Here is a 20,033-nt window from a genome sequence, read left to right on the forward strand (position 1 = left end):
TTATGATAGACTATTTTCAAATAAATTTTACGAGCTCGTGGACATGCATTTCTTTTTAATTTTTTTAAAAATATTATTTAATTAGTCTTGGAAAATAATTTTTAAAATGATATTTTTTTTTACCTATAAAAATATATATATATATATATTTTTTAAATGTAAGGTAAACACAACTTCAACTTCAAACTATTACTTTTTGTTTTCTCAAATGAGCACTATATCCATGTCAAAAAGGCCTACCTAATTTACCCAATTTTTTTCTTCCTTCTTTCCACCCAACCTTATTAGGAACTAAATTAACGTAATAAAATTGTAAATTCCTCACGATTGTAACCAAATAACGCAATTACTCAAATACCCCTGCGGACTCCCCAGCCCGAAAGCTTCAACTCGACTATATCTCAGTAGGGTTGCAGCAGATAAACGCCACCATCTCCGCTGTATCTTTTCCCATTCACTGTCTCACTACCTGCAATCTTCTTCCTCTTTCTCTCTCTAGAACCCTCGCTATTCAAAAATGGGGGCTTCGCTTCCTGCCAAAGAGGCCAACCTCTTCAAACTCATCGTTGTAAGTTCTTCGTTTCTCTTTAAAAAATATTCTTTTTCAATGGAGTTTATTTTTTTTTTGTTTCTTGTTCGTATTCATTTTATTCAATTACTTTGTATTCATGCCAGTTAATAGCATGTATTTTCTGCTAAATTATTTCAGCGACAATTGTACAGTACTATATCGGGTGCGTGAACTGTATCTGTTAAGTTGTTTATGAAATTATGAATTTGGACAGGCTAGAGGTGTTTCCGTTGCTATGCGAATTAAGGAAGTGTAGTGCAATTGTGAATTTGTATTAGTGACAGCTATTCTTGGAGATGATTTTTTGCTGAACAAATATATAATCATGCTCCAAAATACTTTTGTGGCGGGATTGTCATGTCATTGTTATAAGGAATCATGATAAACAGACTATTTCAAGACTTAAGTTTTAATCTATCAAATCCTCCTCCTTTATCTCTCTATGAAATGATAAGTTGCAATAAGAAAGTAAAAGATGAAGTTTTAGGTGTGTCTAACGGACTAGAACCATAAGTATGGTGTGGTGTTTGACAGAGCTTGTGAAAAAAAGTGTCATAAGAAGTTACTACCAAAAAAAGAGGATGATTAGCAAAGCTGCTTTTAAAGGGTGGGCGGTGAGACATTTTACGTTGATACATTCCAAGGCATAAACTCCAAGGCACGATGTGTAAACCTAATAATTTATAAATTATAAAATAAGTATATAAACTACAAAAAATAAAATAAATTAAACTATAGAAAATTCAAGAAATTATAAAATTAGTGAAAATGTGACATGTGTACGAACACTACATAAATATTTTTTTAAATTCTCATACTTTTATTTTTTGAAATTGGTAAGGTTGTAGTCTCAGTATTAAGGACATGTTGGAGACCTTTAAGTTATTGCTAATAGGAATCTAGACTACTTGCAAATCACACACATAGAGAACAAAATAATAGTAGATCAATTGAGTGGGTTTGCCCATGTCCGACATAGACTTCCAAATGTACCAATTAGTAGATGCGACAATATGGTGATTGGATGTGTTGAAAAGCAACTAAATAAACCTAAAAATCACATTGGAGGGAAGTTATTACAGAAGATTTGTATTATGAGACCTACAATCTCTAAGACTTAGCTAAGAATACAACGTTATGAAGTGGAGATCATGAAGTCAAAAATATTCTTAGCTAAGATCGAAATTCTTGTTATGGTCTATGAAGTGAGTTATGAACCATGAAATCAAATCTTAGCAGAGACAATAACACTAACACTAGGTGATTTCTTCCCATCTATACCGGCCTTGATAGACGAAGTTACCTGTTGTTGGTGGGTGGTGACAGTAACTTGTTGAACTAGTCAAGGTGAAGGGAAGCTAGCCTAGATACCACTATTATCAAAAAGAGAAGAAGTTATGAAGCAAAGGCTCATACAAGCGATGACAATATGTTAAGGTGGTGTAGATGCTTTTAACATTAGGTGTGGGCAGATATATGTTTGATATTTAGTGAACTCCTAGTTTTGGAGAACCCCTAAAAACATATTAAGAACCAGTATTGGATTGACTTGAGTTAGAATATAGCAGAATATACGGAGCATTTATACCTTTCACAGACATATAGAGGATTTATATTGACAAACACCAACTTTTTCAAAACTGACAAGGAAAAACGATGATATCAAACCTTTTCAAATGTGACTAATAGCACTTTTGCTTGTAGTCTTCAAATATGTAATTTTCTTCCAAAAGGTTATTATCAATTATTTATCCTTATAAAAATAATTTTATTTTCAAAAATCGAGGATTCCTTGTCCAAATTCACCCGGAAAACCAGAGAAAAAAGAGAAATTATCTACTTGTATGTGGTGAGTATTTTTGGAGGGAAGGGGAATCACTAATGTTTCAAAAGAGCAAAGGACAACATACACAAGCTAAAATCTACTAGTTTTCTCTTATGATATTTTGGTTTAAAATGCAATGTATGTGACGTGGATAGCGTATGAGAGTTATTCCTTGCCTCACATGTTAGTCTAGATAGGAACAGAATTTTTGCAAGGGTTTTCTGTTGTCATTTTAGAGTACAAGCTTAGAGCTACTTTTGATCAACAAAACTTTTTATTTTACCTATCAAACGAAAAAAAAATTCATGCTAAAAGCTGGTTGCTTTATTTCATGCTATGTTTTTGTGATTGAAGGTATTTTGCTTCATATTTGTGCTATTAGTTTTTCTTTTTAGGTATGTTTGTGGTGTAATGCAAAATGTATATGATGTAGGAAGCCTACCAAAGTCTAGACAGGAACTGATTTTCTGCAAGGTCCATGTTGTAATCTCATACTACGAGCATTGTGCTACTTTTGATTTTAAAAGACTTTATGTTTATCTATCAAGGCAAAATTCATGCCAACAGTTAGATGCTTTTTCTCGTACCCTGAATCCAGGCATTCTTTTTAGTAAAACATGACATATAATCCTCTTTGTTAGTATTATATGACTATTTAACATGAGATATTCCAGTTAATTCAGTATGAATGGAGTACATATGACATGCCCTCCCCCTCTTTTTTTTTTCCTTGATTACTGTTTGGCTAAAGTATGTTAAATGTTGAGCCGGATGTCTTCATTGTTGCAGAAATCATATGAGACAAAGCAGTATAAGAAAGGCTTGAAAGCTGCTGACACTATTCTCAAGAAATTTCCTGACCATGGAGGTAAATGCAATTCTTCTAGGTGCACATTTGATTAAAAGTCATAAATTTGAGCACTTCGGTTATGAATATTAGTCAGAAATTTTCAGTATGGTTAGGGTTGTTACATTGAGGTACTTTCTTCCTGAAGTATTACCTTCTTCTCGTGGTGGATGTGCCTGAAAGCAGTGAGATATGAATCTCTATCTGGGAAAAGCGACAAGTTCTTTTTTTTAAATTAAACACTTGCATAAAACACCTATCAGGAGAATATAAAGGTGATGAAGGGATATGGCAACAAATTCCACCTCCTTGTCTTTTTGAATCCAATAATTGTATAATTAGGTATTGTTAAGATGTCCCACATCGGTAGATGGATGAGAATTTGGTCCCCTTATATGGACTTTGACAAACCTCCCCTTATGAGCTAGCTTTTGAGGTTGAGTTAGGCCCATGTGTAGAGGGATGAGAATTTGGTCTCCTTATATGGACTTGAACAAACTTCCTCTCATGAGCTAGTTTTTGGGGTTGAGTTAGGCCCATGTGCCATTTCTTTACAGTTATAATCAGATCTTTAGTACTATGGGGACTATGTCAAGTTTGAGTCGATATTACATTGCTAGTACTTCCTCCGTCCATTATTGTTTGTCACGATAAGATCATGGACAACCTTTTAAGAAAAATTTAATATAAGTTGCAATTTGACTAATATAACCCTACTATTAATTATTATTAAAACAGTTTGTACTTTTTGAAAGCTGCAAAAGCAACTTTTTTCACATGTAACTTTAAAAGCAACTTTTTTCACATTACTGGCAGAATTGGTAAAAAGGTGACTAACTGTTTCTTGATTGTTTAAATTGACAATTAATTTTGGACAACTATTTTTAGTATAGCTGTTAAACAATAGTGGATGGAGGGAGTATAATACTGAAGTGCTCGTTGTTTCTGTTTAAAGTGGTACTGAGCACCCCAGGTGAACTTATTGTCCCTAGTCAAGAGGTGATTATAGAATAAAACAGAAGGCTGATTGTCAGAGATGAACCAATTCTCTGGATCTCTATTTCTGCATTAAGATATGATATGACTAGCTCTTCTATTATTGCATTTTTACTGTTGATAATCAAGCAACTTCTTTTTGAATGTTTTTGCCTTTTTAATCATTTTGATTGATAATCAGATATGTTGTGTTAAAAGCTTTCAGCTGCATTTAGAACCCTATTGGCAAGCCTATACCTGATTAACAAACTAAACCCTTCTACTCATGATCGATACTTGAGAAGTTAGTTTGTAATCTGTTGTAAATATATGAAGGACGGCAACCTTTACTTTTCCATGATAAGTATGATGGATAACACTATTTATATGAACAGTAGGCAATATGCATGCTAACAGATTTCTTTTTATATCTTTTGTCAGACATGCGAACGGTAAATTTTTCTTTGAATCTTCTAATCAGTAGTTAAATCTCTCACTTCCAGGCCATGTTTTTGATTGAGCTTGAGTAAATAACACTAGTTGTAATTTGTATCTTAATGACTGTTCTTTCCTTCCAAGGCTTTCTTAGTTATTATGCCACCATTTTACTTAATGATCTGGTTACAGAAACGCTAGCAATGAAAGGATTAACACTGAATTGTGTGGACCGCAAATCAGAAGCATATGAACTTGTCAGGCTTGGATTGAAGGTGGATTTAAATAATTTCCTCTTAGGAATGAAAAGCTTCTTGTGTTTTATCTTCTATTGCCTTTTTGTTTTTGTATAACATTGTTAACTATGCTTCTCTCTTTGCAGAATAACCTTAAGAGTCATGTTTGTTGGCATGTTTATGGGCTCCTATACCGATCAGATAGAGAGTACCGAGAAGCAATTAAGTGCTATCGCAATGCCCTTAGAATCGATCCTGACAACATTGAGATATTACGTGATCTATCCCTTTTACAGGTGTGACTCTTTCAATAACATCTTCTTCTTTTTCTGAGTGTTTGGTGCACTTAAAACTGTTCTGCATTTAGGTTCATCTGTATAAGCCTCATAATGGGTTGCTAAAGATTAGAGTTGCGCTGCGTCTCTATCATGTCTATTAAACTGTTGTTAAAGAGCTGCTCCTTAATGAGTGAGTTGCCAAATTACTTAAGAAACTTTCATATCAGAAGGTTTGTTCATTCATTGTTATGCATCGTTTCTCATGTGTATCTTGAGTATGGGATGATACTCTCACTGTACACCTTACTGATGCGAGTGAATAAGTGGGTTGCTTATGCTTGTAACATTGTCATGTCTGTAACACTCCTGCAACTCCTTTTTATTGTTCCCGAGCTTACAGTTGTACTGTATTTCACTTGCCGTTCATGTGGTTTATTTTCTTCGATCGCTGGCTTAAGACTTCTTTTTCATGTTCTGTTGTCCCCAGTAACTTATGACATTTTAATTTAAGGTGCAATCAGAGCGTTGAAGGTTCCTCCTATGTTGTTGGAATGTCTCCTTTAATTGCTCCAGGTGCTTGGTATCATGAATTTCTATGCAAATCGATTCTTACATGATTAGCATCTAAGAATTTCGTAGAGTGGTAGCCACAAGCTTATCTTATAAAATGTAGCAGCTCTGTTATTTTACCTTTGTCTTTCTCATTGTGTTTCCTTTTCATCTTTAGCGTGCTTTTCTTCTTTGTCCAAACTTAAGGGTTGGTAAATATTTCTACAGGCACAAATGCGTGACTTGTCAGGTTTTGTCGAAACAAGACAGCAATTGCTCACTCTGAAGCCAAATCATCGCATGAATTGGATAGGCTTTGCTGTTTCTCATCATTTAAACTCCAAGTAACTTGCTCAACTATTGTCGAAATAGCTAGTACAATTGGTAGATGTGTGTTTCGAAATAGCTAGTACTTTCTCTCCTGGTGATTATCTGTTTTTGATGCCTGATACAAATCTAGTTGAGAGTTGCAGAACTGCTGCATTACCTGATGTTTCTGTGTATAAGATATTGGATGTCCACATTGGGGAATTTGATTTGGTTTGCATGTGAATAAAGTATGACTGATTTGGTAGTTGATCTGACTCTTTTGTTCTTGTCTTTCTCTCTCTCTCTCTCTCTTTTTCCTACAGTGTTTCTGGGTAGGGGTGTTCACAATTCGGTTTGGCCGTGTGGTTCAGTTTTCTCTAAAAGAAACCAAATCAATTTAGTTGGTTATACAAATGTTGGAAGCAAACGGAACCACTTAAGTCATTTATCATTGCTTTGGTTTTCTCGGGTCTTTTGTCCCTTTTTTTTACAAAATATATGAGAATTTACTTCCAAGAACATATTAGGTTGACTATCCAACTTTATTTTACCAAATCATTTACTCTTTAAGATTGTTTGAGTAATTTTTTTTTCTTTTTATAATTCACAACATTGACTTCAAACATCAATCTGCATTTCACATTCTTGTATGTTAGTGGGTCAAAAGCTGTTGACATCCTCGAGGCATATGAAGGGACTCTTGAAGATGATTATCCTCCAGAAAATGAACGGTGTGAACATGGGGAGATGCTTTTATACAAGGTAATGGGGAATATTTATGTATGCTTCAGAAAATTTTGTTGTTCTGTTTGTAGATTTCATTTAATTGGGAAGTGTGTTCGCTGAGTGCAGTGACACTTGTACAGATACTGGTACCATTCTGCTGCCTGATGCCCATTTATGTTTTTGTACTTGGATGGTTTTCTAGTAATACTCATTTATTTTTATTTTATTATTGCCCAAATGAACTGGAATGTTTTTGGAGATGCTGCTTTCCGGGGCCATACTGTCAGCATACTGAAGTTTTTTCCTGCAACAAACCCATCCGACTCTTATTAGTTGGTATATTGTAGTGCTAGTTTAGCAACACATTCAGAAAGCATGATTCTGTGATACATAGTTGATAATGATAAACTGACTCTAACCTTACCAGTTTCAAAAAAAATAAATTATAAACTGACTCTGGAAATGGTTGTATCCTTGTTTCTAATGTAGTTCTGCTTAGCTCCTGGAAAGTGTTTTTGGATGAAAGCTGCTATGGGTAGCTATGAATTCAAACATGCAAAATGATTAGTTGCTTAACCACCAACACAGATCTAATTTACTAAGATTTTTCTAATTTGAAGCGGCCTGCTCGAGTATATAAGTGATTAGAATGTGTGTTTGAACTAGTTGCCATCAGGTTATGCCTGTTTGGATGAGGCTTCAGTGGCCTTGTCTCAAACAAAAAAATTATTTGCTTTTCATCTTTTTAATATGTGAAACAAATTGCTTCTTTATGTGGTGATTTATACAACTAACAAGTTAGCCCGATGAATAATTCTGTTTTTGGAGAATTGTGTTATCAATTCCTTGAGAATTATATTATTTTTATTCTGAAAACTTCAATTTCACCTGGTTATAAACTTTTTCAGGTCTCTCTGTTAGAGGAATGTGGTTTTTTTGAGAGGGCCCTTGAAGAGTTGCACAAGAGAGAGTCTAAGATTGTAAGTTCATATAATGCAATCCTACAGAAATTTGTTTGAACTTACTCCTGGATGTTGATTTTATTATGCTACTATAGTTTGACAAATTGGGCTACAAGGAGCAAGAGGTTTCACTTCTTTTGAAGCTTCACCGCTTTGAAGAAGGTGAAAGATTGTTCAGAGTGCTTCTCTCAATGAATCCTGACAATTACAGGTGCACTATTATCTTAGTTCGTTTGTCAAAAATCACTGGGACGTTTTGATGATGCCTTCATATAAAGATCATTATATGTGCATATCTATCTCTCTATTATACTAGGATTAAATCGTTCTATGGTAATTCCTTCTTAATAAAAAAGATATCTCCTTGGTAATTCCTTCTCAACAAAAAAGATCGTTCCTTGGTAATTCCTCACAAAAAAGATAAGATCAACAACAACATACCCAGCACTTAATCACATGCATATTCCTTTGTTGTCGTGGTTCTCTTAACTGTGAATGAATGTGCTAGCTAGTTTTTGTTCAAAGCTAAAGTACTAACTATGCATGTAATATATACTCTCTCTAACTTTCAGATACTATGAGGGGTTACAAAGATGCCTGGGACTATATTCTGAAAACGGACAGTATAGTTCTGATGAAATTGATAGGCTCGAAGCTTTGTACAGGTCACTTGCTCAGCAATATAATAGATCATCTGCTGTAAAGGTAATGCGTGCTTTATCCTGCCTACTATCAGGATAATAGCTGTCTAACCCTTTTCAATAATGTTTGAATCTAAGTTGTGTGGACTCTGCACTTCCGATGCTGCACTCGTGTCAGATTCTCCAGAATACACTACTTCTGGAGAATTTGACATGCTCGGTTGACATTTTTGAAGGGTTGAGCAACACAATTTGAATTGATCCTGTTGCCTATGATTGTTGGGCAGTGGCTATCTTTCTTACCCATATCCTGTCGATTTGTATTCAGGAAATTCCATAAGTATCTGCCTTCAGCAAAGTACTGTAATTTTAGATGGCTGATTTAGTTAGCTTGCATTGTTGTCTTTCTGCACCTTATTATGGTTTAACTTTAAGTATAAGCTATAACTGGAGTTGACTTAATTCTTGTTTTTTTTTAAAAAAAATGTCAGGGGTCAACCCTTAGAACCAAACAGAACTTTTAAAACTCGGGGACAATGGGCACATTCCTCTACGCTTCTCCACTTAAATAACAGGCTTAGTAGTTAGTTCATATGGCGGAGGGGCTCAAACCTGTGACCTAAGTCACAAGTCCCTCATCCTTTGCTTCTAGAACGAAGCCATGGGGAGAACTGACTTTTCATTCTTTTAAATGCCAAAAGTACAATCTGTCTAAAATGACTTGAAATGTAAACATTTTATTACTAATTTATCACCATTCTTTCAGAAGCAGCCTCTCTATCTCGCAGAGGTATTGGTAAGGTCTGTGTACACTTTACCCTCCCTAGATCTCACTTTGTGGGATTTCATTGAGTTTGTTGTTGTTGTATCACCATTCTTTTACGTTATGCTGTCTTGCGGAAATATGATATGTGTCCATAGTGAACATTCTTTTCTTTTCCCTTTCAGAGAATTCCACTTGATTTTCTCAAAGATGGCAAGTTTCGGGACGCAGCCGAGAACTACATTCGACCTCTTCTAACAAAAGTACTTATATGCCAACACCCTTTCTGGTTTCCTTGGTCTTTTGAGCTAAGCTGACATGTTTTCATGGTGATGGATATCTAGGGTGTTCCTTCTTTGTTTTCTGATCTTTATCCACTGTACAATCACCCTGGCAAGGTCAGCTCAAATGTTCCTTCATGTTCCATAGCAGATTGCACGGGTTTATATTTTCCTGCATATTTGTGGTGTTCGTAATTATTTGCATATGTTTCACAGGCCAATATTCTAGGGGAATTGGTTCTGAGTCTGGAGAAATCAATTAAGACTACTGGTGGATATCCTGAGAGGTTAGTGAATTCTGTGTACCTTTGATTCATGATACACTTATTGTGTCACTTTCACAATTAGGCTTAACAAACTGCTGAGCAAACTTTAACAGTCCTCAATCTTGAGCTGATTTATTATTTATTTTGCCCCCTTTATTATGTTAGATCAGTAAGAAGATCTCATTTGCTTTTATTCTTTCACTATCTTGACCTTCTTGAGGCCACTTCAGATTTCGACAGTTACTAGTCTTAGGCTATGTGCTCGGACTCTTCAAAAATGTCACTGGGTGCGTGTTGGATCCTTAAAGTTGTGCATTTTTTGAGGATCTGACACGGGTGCAACAACAATTTTGGGGAGTCTGAGAAATTTAGGTCTTAGGCTTCTATTACCAGGTACATTCAGGTTACTTTTTATTTTATTTTGAAGCGCTTCTGTAAGAAATAAATTTATATTTTGCTAGTTTAAGGCTGAGATAATATTTATGTTTCCGTATATGTAGTCATGTGTGTGTTATTTTGTTTGTTTTAAACTTCAATCACCATTCTCAAGGTGATTTTCATGATAAAGGTGCTTGTTTCATTATTGAGGATCACATCAGAACAACGTAAGTCACATAGTCAAAGATTATGTACATATTTTATTCTCAAAAACAATTATAAAAGTTCTGTACCAAAGCTGATTCCTTATTTAGCCAGATGATCCCAGTCTGTTTGTCAAGAAGGGAATTTTAAGGAGCTACTATTTATCCTTTTCATGCCTGTTATTTTGTTTTTTTTTTTAAAATCCTGTATCATCTCAATCTCTATTAGCAATCAACCTAGATGTTCTTGGATTCCATTGAGATGTAAGCTCAAGGGTATTGATGTCTTATAATTTGTATGAGGTGTAATCAGTGCCTACCTTGATGCTATGATTTCTGCGGGTTTTGATTCGATTTTTTCTTTCTTTCTTCTAAATTTTGATGGTCAAATATTCGCTTCTGTAGTGAGGGAAAAGAACCCCCTTCAACACTTCTGTGGATTTTGTTCTATTTGGCTCAGGTTTGCTCACATGTCTTTGATAAATATTCACGGCTTTCATGTCTTTTTCTTTGTCCCCCTTTCACCTTCCTAATTGCTGAAAAAATTTCTTGCTGCAGCATTATGACAGATGTGGACAGTATGACATTGCTCTTGTAAAAATTGATGAGGCAATAGAACATACTCCTACAGTCATAGATTTATACTCTATTAAGGTATATTTGCTCATCTATCCATATCAGAATATTTGTGAATCTTCCATTATTTATTTCTTTTGCCTTCACCATTTGTTTGTTGACTTTTATATTTGACAATATCCCTGTTGGTTCTTAACTTGTCTGAAAGATGTTTCTTGTGAAACTGCACTTCCAATTCTCAAATGTGATGAAGAGTAAAGGATTCTAGCGGAGCTTGTCAAAATAAGTTATCTGTAATTTGCACCATTAATTGTGTGTTTTTGTATGATGGGTTCGGATAGAGAATGGATATAGAGGATCATTTTCCCAGGCTCAACTAGTTGGGAATTCAGGTGTAGTTGAGGGATTGAATTTTATTTTAACCATAAGTATGCTTCTACTTTTCACCACCTATGTTAAACCAAAAATATAGGTCTTTCTAAAACTACATGTTTTCCGATGTCTGATATTGATTCATTATCATTTTTGCATGTTTTTTTCTCATTGTCCATCTTCTTTGGTTGTCAAACATTAGTAGCATAAGTATTACATTGATCAAAATTCATTCGATCTTGTACCTGCTCATTTGACATGACATGTTAAGACAAGTTCCCAGACTATCTATTGCTAGTTTATCAAGGAATCTTCTACTCTTTTTCATGTCTTTCAAATTTTATGATCATATTTCCGGAGACATTAATCTTGGTCCCTGAATGAACTTAACATATGTTGGTCTAATCTTAACTTTTGTAATGTATGTAACTTGTCTTTGGTTTCTCCAACACAGAGCCGCATATTAAAGCATAGTGGGGACTTATCAGCTGCTGCTTCATTGGCCGATGAAGCCAGGTGTATGGATCTTGCAGATCGCTATGTTAACAGTGAATGTGTTAAGCGTATGCTTCAGGCTGATCAGGTACAAACTTCGTCTGTTTTCTTTGATCCTTAATAAAATCTTTAACCTTTGCTGGTAATTTTCAATACCTACTGAGTTATCCTACATTTGTGAATTATCCTACTGACCCTTCGGGGTGGCCCAATGTTTTGAGCGAGCTTGGGACTTCCATGTTGGAGGTCTCAAGTTCGAAACCCCTTGCCACCGAAAGTAAGGGATTTGCCTTCTAGGTCAAGCTCGCCGTACAGACTTTACTAGTGAGGATTACCTCTCCTATGTAGTTTGTGAGCTATTTCAAAGGAGCGAGGGTTTTACCCTGTGTGCATTGTCATTAAAAAAAATCCTACATTTGTTCTTTGAATTTTTTATGGCTTACACTGCATATCTTTTTGAAGGTAGCATTAGCTGAAAAAACGGCTTTATTATTCACAAAAGAAGGGGATCAACTGAATAACCTTTACGATATGCAGTGCATGTGGTAAGTCTCTTCACTGAACTTGATCATCATGTACTTGGTTTTTCGATCCTTTTAGCTGCAATTTTTTGATGAATTTGGCAAGGTATGAACTGGCATCTGGGGAAAGTTACCTGCGCCAAGGCGAGCTTGGGCGGGCCTTGAAGAAATTTCTTGCTGTGGAAAAACATTATGCAGATATCACAGAGGACCAATTTGATTTTCACTCTTATTGCTTAAGGAAAATGACACTACGCGCCTATGTTGAAATGCTGAAATTTCAAGATCGGCTCCATTCACATGCTTATTTTCACAAAGCAGCAAGTGGTGCTATCAGGTATTTATTTTGACTTGCTAAAAGTATTAAAATGTTTGGGATCTCCAGGCAACTTGTATTCTAAATATTTTCTGCTGTATTAACCTTTACTAGTTTGTTTGCTATTCTCTGTCTAAACCTGTAAACTATTGCCTAGGAAAGACATTTGCTATTGCGATTACTGGAAAAATTCTGCTTAATATCCATGTTTTGTCCTAGATTATCGGCTAGCTTACCAAAAGTTTCTGTGACTGGGGATTTTTATGTTTCATCGGGCATTCCTTTTCTTGTAAATCAGATGCTACCTGAGGCTGTTTGATTGTCCTCCAAAGTCAGCAGCTGAAGAAGATGACGAGATGTCTAAGTTGCCTCCCTCGCAGAAAAAGAAATTAAGGCAAAAACTGAGGAAAGCAGAGGCCCGAGCTAAGAAAGTACTTGCAGTTGCTTCTATATTCTTTTGAAAAATTAACTTAGCGTGAATTAACTAGTCTTTTGTGTGCTTTTAGGATGCAGAAGTCAAAACTGAGGAACCAAGTTCCACTAGTGTTGCAAAATCTGGGAAGCGCCAGGTGAAGCCTGTAGATTCTGATCCATACGGTGAAAAGTTGGTTCAGGTATTATTTTGTCTGTCGTTCTCTAACATCTTGTATGCAGAAGTAGTAATGTATGACCCCCTAGTGTTGCTAGAAGACTCTGGATTTGATTTTATATCGAGTCTAGTGTGCTGAGGGATATTTCCATCACCATTTGAAATTGAACTTCCGGTGGAAATTTAGTTCATGAAACTTTGAGTGGTCAACATCTTATATCTGTGCGTTTCGTGTCAAACATTTGGAGTCTATTCCAAGCAAAAAAAACAAGTGTGTTCAATCAATGGGAGAAAATGAACTTTATTATTCTGAGACTTCTCCAAATTTTGCATATTTTGATTGATGAATGAAATTTTCGTATTGAGAAAACTTCAGATTGAAGATCCCCTGGCCGAGGCTACAAAGTACCTGAAGCTGCTACTTAAGCACTCGTCTGATTGCTTGGAGACACATTTACTGTCCTTTGAAGTAAACATGAGGAAACAGAAAATCTTGCTTGCCTTGCAGGTATGTTCCTTCATAATTCAACTGTAAGAAAAATTTTTCTTCCTTTCTGCTCTAATTTCTATCCAGTTATACATCATTTTTGTATGATGTATCTATGTTTGTTACTTGTTCCAGTGCATTTTAATCAACCGCTTAAATTACCATCCTTCTCTTTTTCCTGGTTTAATTATCATCTGTCTTTTGATGTATCAGGAATCAAAGTTTTCCTTTTCTCTCCTTGTAAAAGAGAGTTATCCTTTTCTTTCTGTATGACCATTGATAAGCATTCTCTTTGATCTTTATCTTTTCCAGGCTGTAAAGCATTTACTGAGGTTGGATGCAGAAAATCCAAAATCTCATCTCTGCTTGGTATATTTATCTTGTTTCATGACTTCTTAATAAATTTTTTCTGTTGTGTAAATTATGTTCGTTTGCCTTGTCAATTCTTTGCACGGGTTTAAATTCTTGCTGAACTCTTTGTAACTCTTGAGAACTATACGTCTTTCTTGATATAGATTGTGTCATTGTGATCTCTTGCAGATAAAATTCTTCCATAAAATAGGCGGGTTGCCTTCACCAGTCACCGAAACTGAAGAACTTGTGTGGCGTGTCTTAGAAGTCGAGCAACCTACCTTTAGGTTTCCTTGAATCATCCACTTTCCATCTTATCTTTAATGTTTTAGATATTGATTTATCCTTGTTATAAGACTGAGCAACTATTTGTTTCTGTTGGCAATTTCAGTCAGTTGCACAAGAAATCTCTAATTGAGGCAAACAACATTTTCCTTGAAAAGCATAAAGGTCCATTTTCGACTGTCATTTTAATGGATCTGGCGTATTTGATCCAAGTTTTTGTTCCTATGAGAAGTATGATTTCTTTGTTGTTGTACGTGTGCAGAATCATTAATGCACAGGGCTGCAGTGGCTGAGTTGATGTATGTCCTGGAACCAACCAGGAAGGCTGTGGCTGTCAAGTTAATTGAAGACTGGGTTAATGATCTTGTTTCTATGTAAGGACTTGTATTAATGAATCAATTAGCAGTCTAACAGATTGCTCCATAATGTCTCTTTATATATATGTTATCAAAACTTATAAGAGTTCTGTTTTAACTCTTATTCAAATTAGAGATGGAGTTCGAGGAGCTGGTAGGGCATGGAAATTGAAAGACTGCATTTCACTGCATAAACTCCTGGAAAAAACCTTGAGTGACCATGATGCTGCATTGAGTAAGTGCTTTGCTTTTGCCATCTCATGATGTTCTGATTCTTGGTACCAATATATCATGCATGTTATTCTTATTCTGTTAGAAGATAAGAAAAGTATACATATCATATTTCTACAATCTGAGTGGGTGTTAAACTATATTAGCCACTCACTTTGTTTCAGTTTGTGACCTATTTACCTTTGTGGCTTAAAAAGCCACACACTTTATGTCAAACTGCTAAATTATAGAAATTGAGTGTTTTTGTTTTGTTCGTGCTCTTTAATTTTTTCTGAGAGGTGCTTCCCTTTTTGATCTGTTTCCTATTCACCTATTACCTTCCTCTGTCAGATGGGATCTGCACTGTTGAAGTGATAGAAATTTAGCACTTAACTGGTCATAATCGTTATGTCTACTAATGTTCTGCCACATGAAAATCAGAGTTTAGGTCTGGAACGTGCATCATTGACTTGATAAACATTTAACAATTGACCAGTCATATCCATATTTCTCATTATTATTCCACAACATGTTTTTTCAGTGTTGGTGGTGTTCTCTAGCATCACACACATTTAAGAGATTTTAAGGCAAGATTACTGCACTTCTGCCCCCACCCTCGTTTATGTGGGATTCGGTTTGTTTGGTTCGGTCCATCGGTGTACGGTTCTCCAAATATGCAACCCGAAACTGAACTAATATTACCTCAGTTCACTTCAGTTATTAAATTTTCGGTTTGGTTCTTCTTTATTGTACAAAGTATCTCCAATCAGTTATCTGATCTTAGCTACCTGCTTGAGCAATAGAATATGAGATTCTTTAGGACACTCCCGAATAACTGCAGCTTACCCTCTTTATAAAAAAAGGAAAGGAAAAGGTGCAACTTACCCATGACATGAACGATAGCAATAAAAACTGTGGAGCCAATACTCATCACGAGCACCGAGCACTACATTGGGAAATATTTGAGTCGTGGTTCATCGTAAAGCCTTTGTGAGTTGCCAAAATATACCGGAAGAAGCCACCAATTAGCCTCCCAAGTCCCAAGTGTGACTTTTAATTAATTTGCTCAATCAAAGAACTATGCCATTGCAACAGTCAGGTAAGAAGTGACGCCTTCACTGCTGAACACCTTTTAGCCCACCAATAATATGTTTGTTTTATATTTTGAGAAATGATAAGTGCCTTCCAACAACTCTACTTGTAATAAACCAAAGTTGTGGAATATTTACAGTCCATCAGTATTGATCAGACAATAGAGTTTAGTGACTTAGGTCCCCATGAGATGTGGTGTAACTTCTGTTGGAGAAACAGAACGGAAGGAGTTCGATGAGGAGGCTGCAATTTTGAAGCAAACCTAGTTGGGTTTGCAATCCCCCCACCCCCACCATGCCCAAGTTTGGACAATTTGATATAGAGGCCCAACATCGGAAGTGAGATTTGGGGCGAGTCCTGCTCTTATTCCGTATTAAAAAAATGGATCTTAGGCCTTATTTCAACCCCAAAAGCTAGCTCAAGAGGTGAGGATTTGGTTAATCCATATCAAATAGACCCACCTATCCCTTAGAGGGCCAATATGGGACTCTTCATAAATCCCTAACTACCAAAACTTCTGAGCCATTCATATGAGTCCCAAAACTAATTATATAATGCATCTAAGTATATAAACTTCTGATATATCGGTTATTCTTTTAGTAAATCGAGAACTGAATCTCTGAATTATTCAAACCTAAACTGATCGAGAAAACCGAAGTTTTCAGTTCAGATGCTTTTTTCGGTTTAAAATGAATTGTGCGAACCCCTACTATTTCGTGTGACACCTACTGGAATTGTGCGAACCCCTACTATTGTGATACGGTGCATCTTTTTCGAGGAAGTTGATTATGTGCTCTACCTCTGGTTTGTTGAGTTCCTTCTGATTGGATTTGTCTGGGGCATTTTGTGAGCATGTGCTCACCCCCCACCCCCCAATTTTCTGCATTTTGCTATTATATTGAACATTTGTATATCCAACAAGCTTGTTACCTTGTAATGTTGGTCCGGTGAGGCCATCAAGAATGGAAGCAGTGACCAATCACCCGAAGTGGTTCATTTTAAATATATACATCTTTGAAGTAAAATTGTCTCTGCAAGTCTTTACTCTAATTGAGTTTAGGTTGTTTATAGGTAAAAAAAGGTAGATATCCCACTCCTATTTCGTGTGACACCTACTGGAATTGACTTTTAGATGTAGTTGCTACTTCTTTAGGCCTTTATTCTACACTCTATTGTCTGAAGTTAAGTGCTTGCTTATTACTTCAAAAGAGAAGAAAAACCTTCAGATTTGTTACTTGTAGTATGTGCTGGTAACTTTAGGCAAAATAGAGTCAAAATCCTTATTTGTCTTTGACTGACAATTATACTTGATAAATTCTCTGGTGAATGATGTATTTGGCACGCTCGTGTAGGATGGAAATTGCGCTGTGCCGAATTCTTCCCGTTCTCGACTTATTTTGAAGGTACTCGTAGCTCAGTTGCTACAAGTTCAGCTTACCATCAGATACAGAAAACCCCTGGAAATGGAGTTGTCAACTTGAATGCTGGTGAAAATTGTGCTCTGCCTTCATCAAATGGGAGATTAGATAAGCTGGACACTTTGAAGGATCTACATATATAATTGTATATTTCATGCTGAGGTAAATTGTCGAAATGAGTACTGGAGAAGCTAATTGAAACTGCATTTTAAACCTCCGATGTACTCGTACACCAACGGGAAGGTTCAAATGGGTGTTAGACATGTGATGATTTCTTGCTTTCAGACAGACTTCCTTTTGCAGCAGTTCTCCACCCTTGGATTCAATTTCTTGGCTTCTGTGTATATTTGATCTGGTGTTATTGTTATGATGGTGTATCATTGTCTGGTTTCTCAGGGTCTGGTCAGATACCAGAAAAAAGAGTTTCTTGGGCTAGTGCAACTTGGTTTCAACAACTTTAGAGATCGAAATGAGCTCTCCAGAAGTCTTTCAAGTCTGGATCTTGTAGCATAGAACAACATGCCAAGCTTAGATGACCGTGAAGGCTTGTGTATTATTCAGTTTTGTCAAGCATTATATAATGTACAAACATATCGACTGGCAAGTGGCAACACAACTCATGCAGAAAAAAGAATTAAAGCTTTAGCTTAGACAGACATATCGACTGGTCTAATAAATTATGGCAATTGGTAAGTATGGTCCGGTCCGTACACTTGAAATAATTACACAATATATTGACTTGTTCCTTAAAGTACCCTACACATGTTGGCCCCAACACACACGAGTGCCATGCTTTGCTTCACTAGTAGATACATATATATAGCTAAGTTGTAGCCAATTTCATATTAGAGCAAATAGAAATCATTATATCGAGTCTCATTATCACTCATTATAACTTTAAGAACGAGTTTCACTGTCGTGAGGTGATCTCAATATAACAATAACAATAAGTAATATGCATGTACACAAATTTTATCCTACCTTGCGTGAGAGTAAATGATAGGAACCGGATGCTACTTGGAGATGTTCAGTAGAATAGTTTTCGTTCAATTAGAAAATAGATAAAATTCTACATGATCAAACATTGGGACTTAATTAAAGTTATTAATTGAAAAGCAATTGGACAAATTGGGTAGGGGAAAAAAGTAGGAAGAGAGTTTAATTTTTTTATTTTTCAATTATATTTATGAAGATGATGTTAGATTGTGGATTACAACAATTTTTGGAACAAATAATATAATGTGTAAATCATAGTTAGGGACTTTGTACTTTGTTGTGTTTGAGACTCGAGTGACGATGTTCAATAGATTTGAATGTAAAGGAATCAAATTAAATATGATATTAATAAAAATTCCTTTTTTTTCTCTAGATAGGCGTCGTATATGCACGTGGTATATTTTAATTTGCATTTTTACGAAAGTGTCATGGAGTAAATAATACGGAGGAAATAAATTTAAAAGAGTGATAAGACCATCACATATTTTAGGCGTGTTGTATATATATATATTGTTGTTATGATCCATTTTCTTTTGCTAGAATGTTTGTTGAATACTTCAAGAAGCTTAGGTTGATGAAGAGTTCGGAGGCCACCGGTTTTGGTATGGAAATAGGATTAAAAGTTGTTAAATTAGCTTTAAAATAATAATTGACCATAGTTTACTAAATCGACTAATTATTTTGTTAATGGTGTATTTATGCAACTCCAAGGACAAGTTTATTTATGTTGAAATGCTCAAGTATTATATCAAGCTGATTAAAATAGTTTTCTCATCTTGGCCTGAATGTACATGACTCCTATTCATGTTTTCTGCACTTGAACCAAGCTTATTTACTTATAAAATTTTATATATTTCGTTGTATATATAGTTTTAGTAATATAATTCTAAGATATATATATATATATATATATAAAGAAAAAATCCTTATTATTTCCTTATTACTAGCCTAATGATCATTACAGATCCTTGAATTGGGCTGCTAAATACAATAAGATATATAGTGAACACCCTTCTTGTATATGTATCACAAAACATAAGTTTGGATAGAAGATGATTGTGTGGATTTAGGAAGGCCCAACTCGGAATTTACTAAATAGGTTTATACATAATTAAAGTGCAAAAGCAAACATAAAAGATACTATGTTCTTTTTTAAGTGATATCGTGACCAAAATTGTATACGACTTGGTTGGTTTGGGTCACAAGTTCCCTAGGCATAGTTGCGAGTTCGGAAATGCTTCGATCAATCAATCAATCAATTATCTATATCTAACATGGTGATGTGATAGAGGATCGAAAATTTTCTTATCAAAGTTTGTGAGTTTTTTTTTTTTAATTTATTCTTTGATTATGGTGAAAAGGGCTTGTTAAATTAATTTAAGTTCTAAAATCAGGCCAAGTCATAACCCGTCCCATTTTTTACTGTCTACCGTCTAATTTTGATTACTTTTGTAGTTTATTTAAGAAAAGAGCTTTTTAGTCCGATCTGAATAAGTCTATTGATTTGTGGATTTGAGAAATATGAATAGGGCTGACACGTTAGCTAAATAAAAATAAAATAGTACATTAAAAATAACAAGAGTCTTAACTAAAATTCGTTAAAAGTTTGAAATATTGCAATTTAAATATTGATTATGTTTATAAAATCTGTACTACATAAAATAAAAATTTCCTAAAATTTTTAAGATATCACTACGTAGGTCGTAACATATGGAATGTTGTCA

At 35.2% G+C, this 20,033-nt stretch overlaps 1 protein-coding gene across 1 annotated transcript; it reads left to right on the top strand.

Moving 5' to 3' along the window:
- Positions 1 to 247: 247 nt before the first annotated feature.
- On the top strand, positions 248 to 18,064 carry LOC101245468 (N-terminal acetyltransferase A complex auxiliary subunit NAA15-like). The gene is made up of 26 exons (XM_004241674.5): positions 248 to 568; positions 3,186 to 3,264; positions 4,846 to 4,928; positions 5,036 to 5,185; positions 5,945 to 6,060; positions 6,682 to 6,787; positions 7,660 to 7,731; positions 7,809 to 7,924; positions 8,286 to 8,418; positions 9,303 to 9,380; positions 9,462 to 9,515; positions 9,615 to 9,685; positions 10,651 to 10,705; positions 10,804 to 10,899; positions 11,648 to 11,776; positions 12,151 to 12,233; positions 12,316 to 12,546; positions 12,824 to 12,956; positions 13,032 to 13,139; positions 13,491 to 13,622; positions 13,914 to 13,970; positions 14,142 to 14,239; positions 14,344 to 14,402; positions 14,500 to 14,611; positions 14,728 to 14,828; positions 17,248 to 18,064. The coding sequence occupies exons 1-26, from the start codon at positions 518 to 520 to the stop codon at positions 17,454 to 17,456; spliced, it is 2,712 nt and encodes a 903-aa protein (XP_004241722.1). The 5' UTR covers positions 248 to 517; the 3' UTR covers positions 17,457 to 18,064.
- Positions 18,065 to 20,033: the final 1,969 nt, after the last annotated feature.

This window comes from Solanum lycopersicum, chromosome 6, assembly GCF_036512215.1.
Source record: "Solanum lycopersicum chromosome 6, SLM_r2.1".
NCBI classification, from domain to species: domain Eukaryota; kingdom Viridiplantae; phylum Streptophyta; class Magnoliopsida; order Solanales; family Solanaceae; genus Solanum; species Solanum lycopersicum.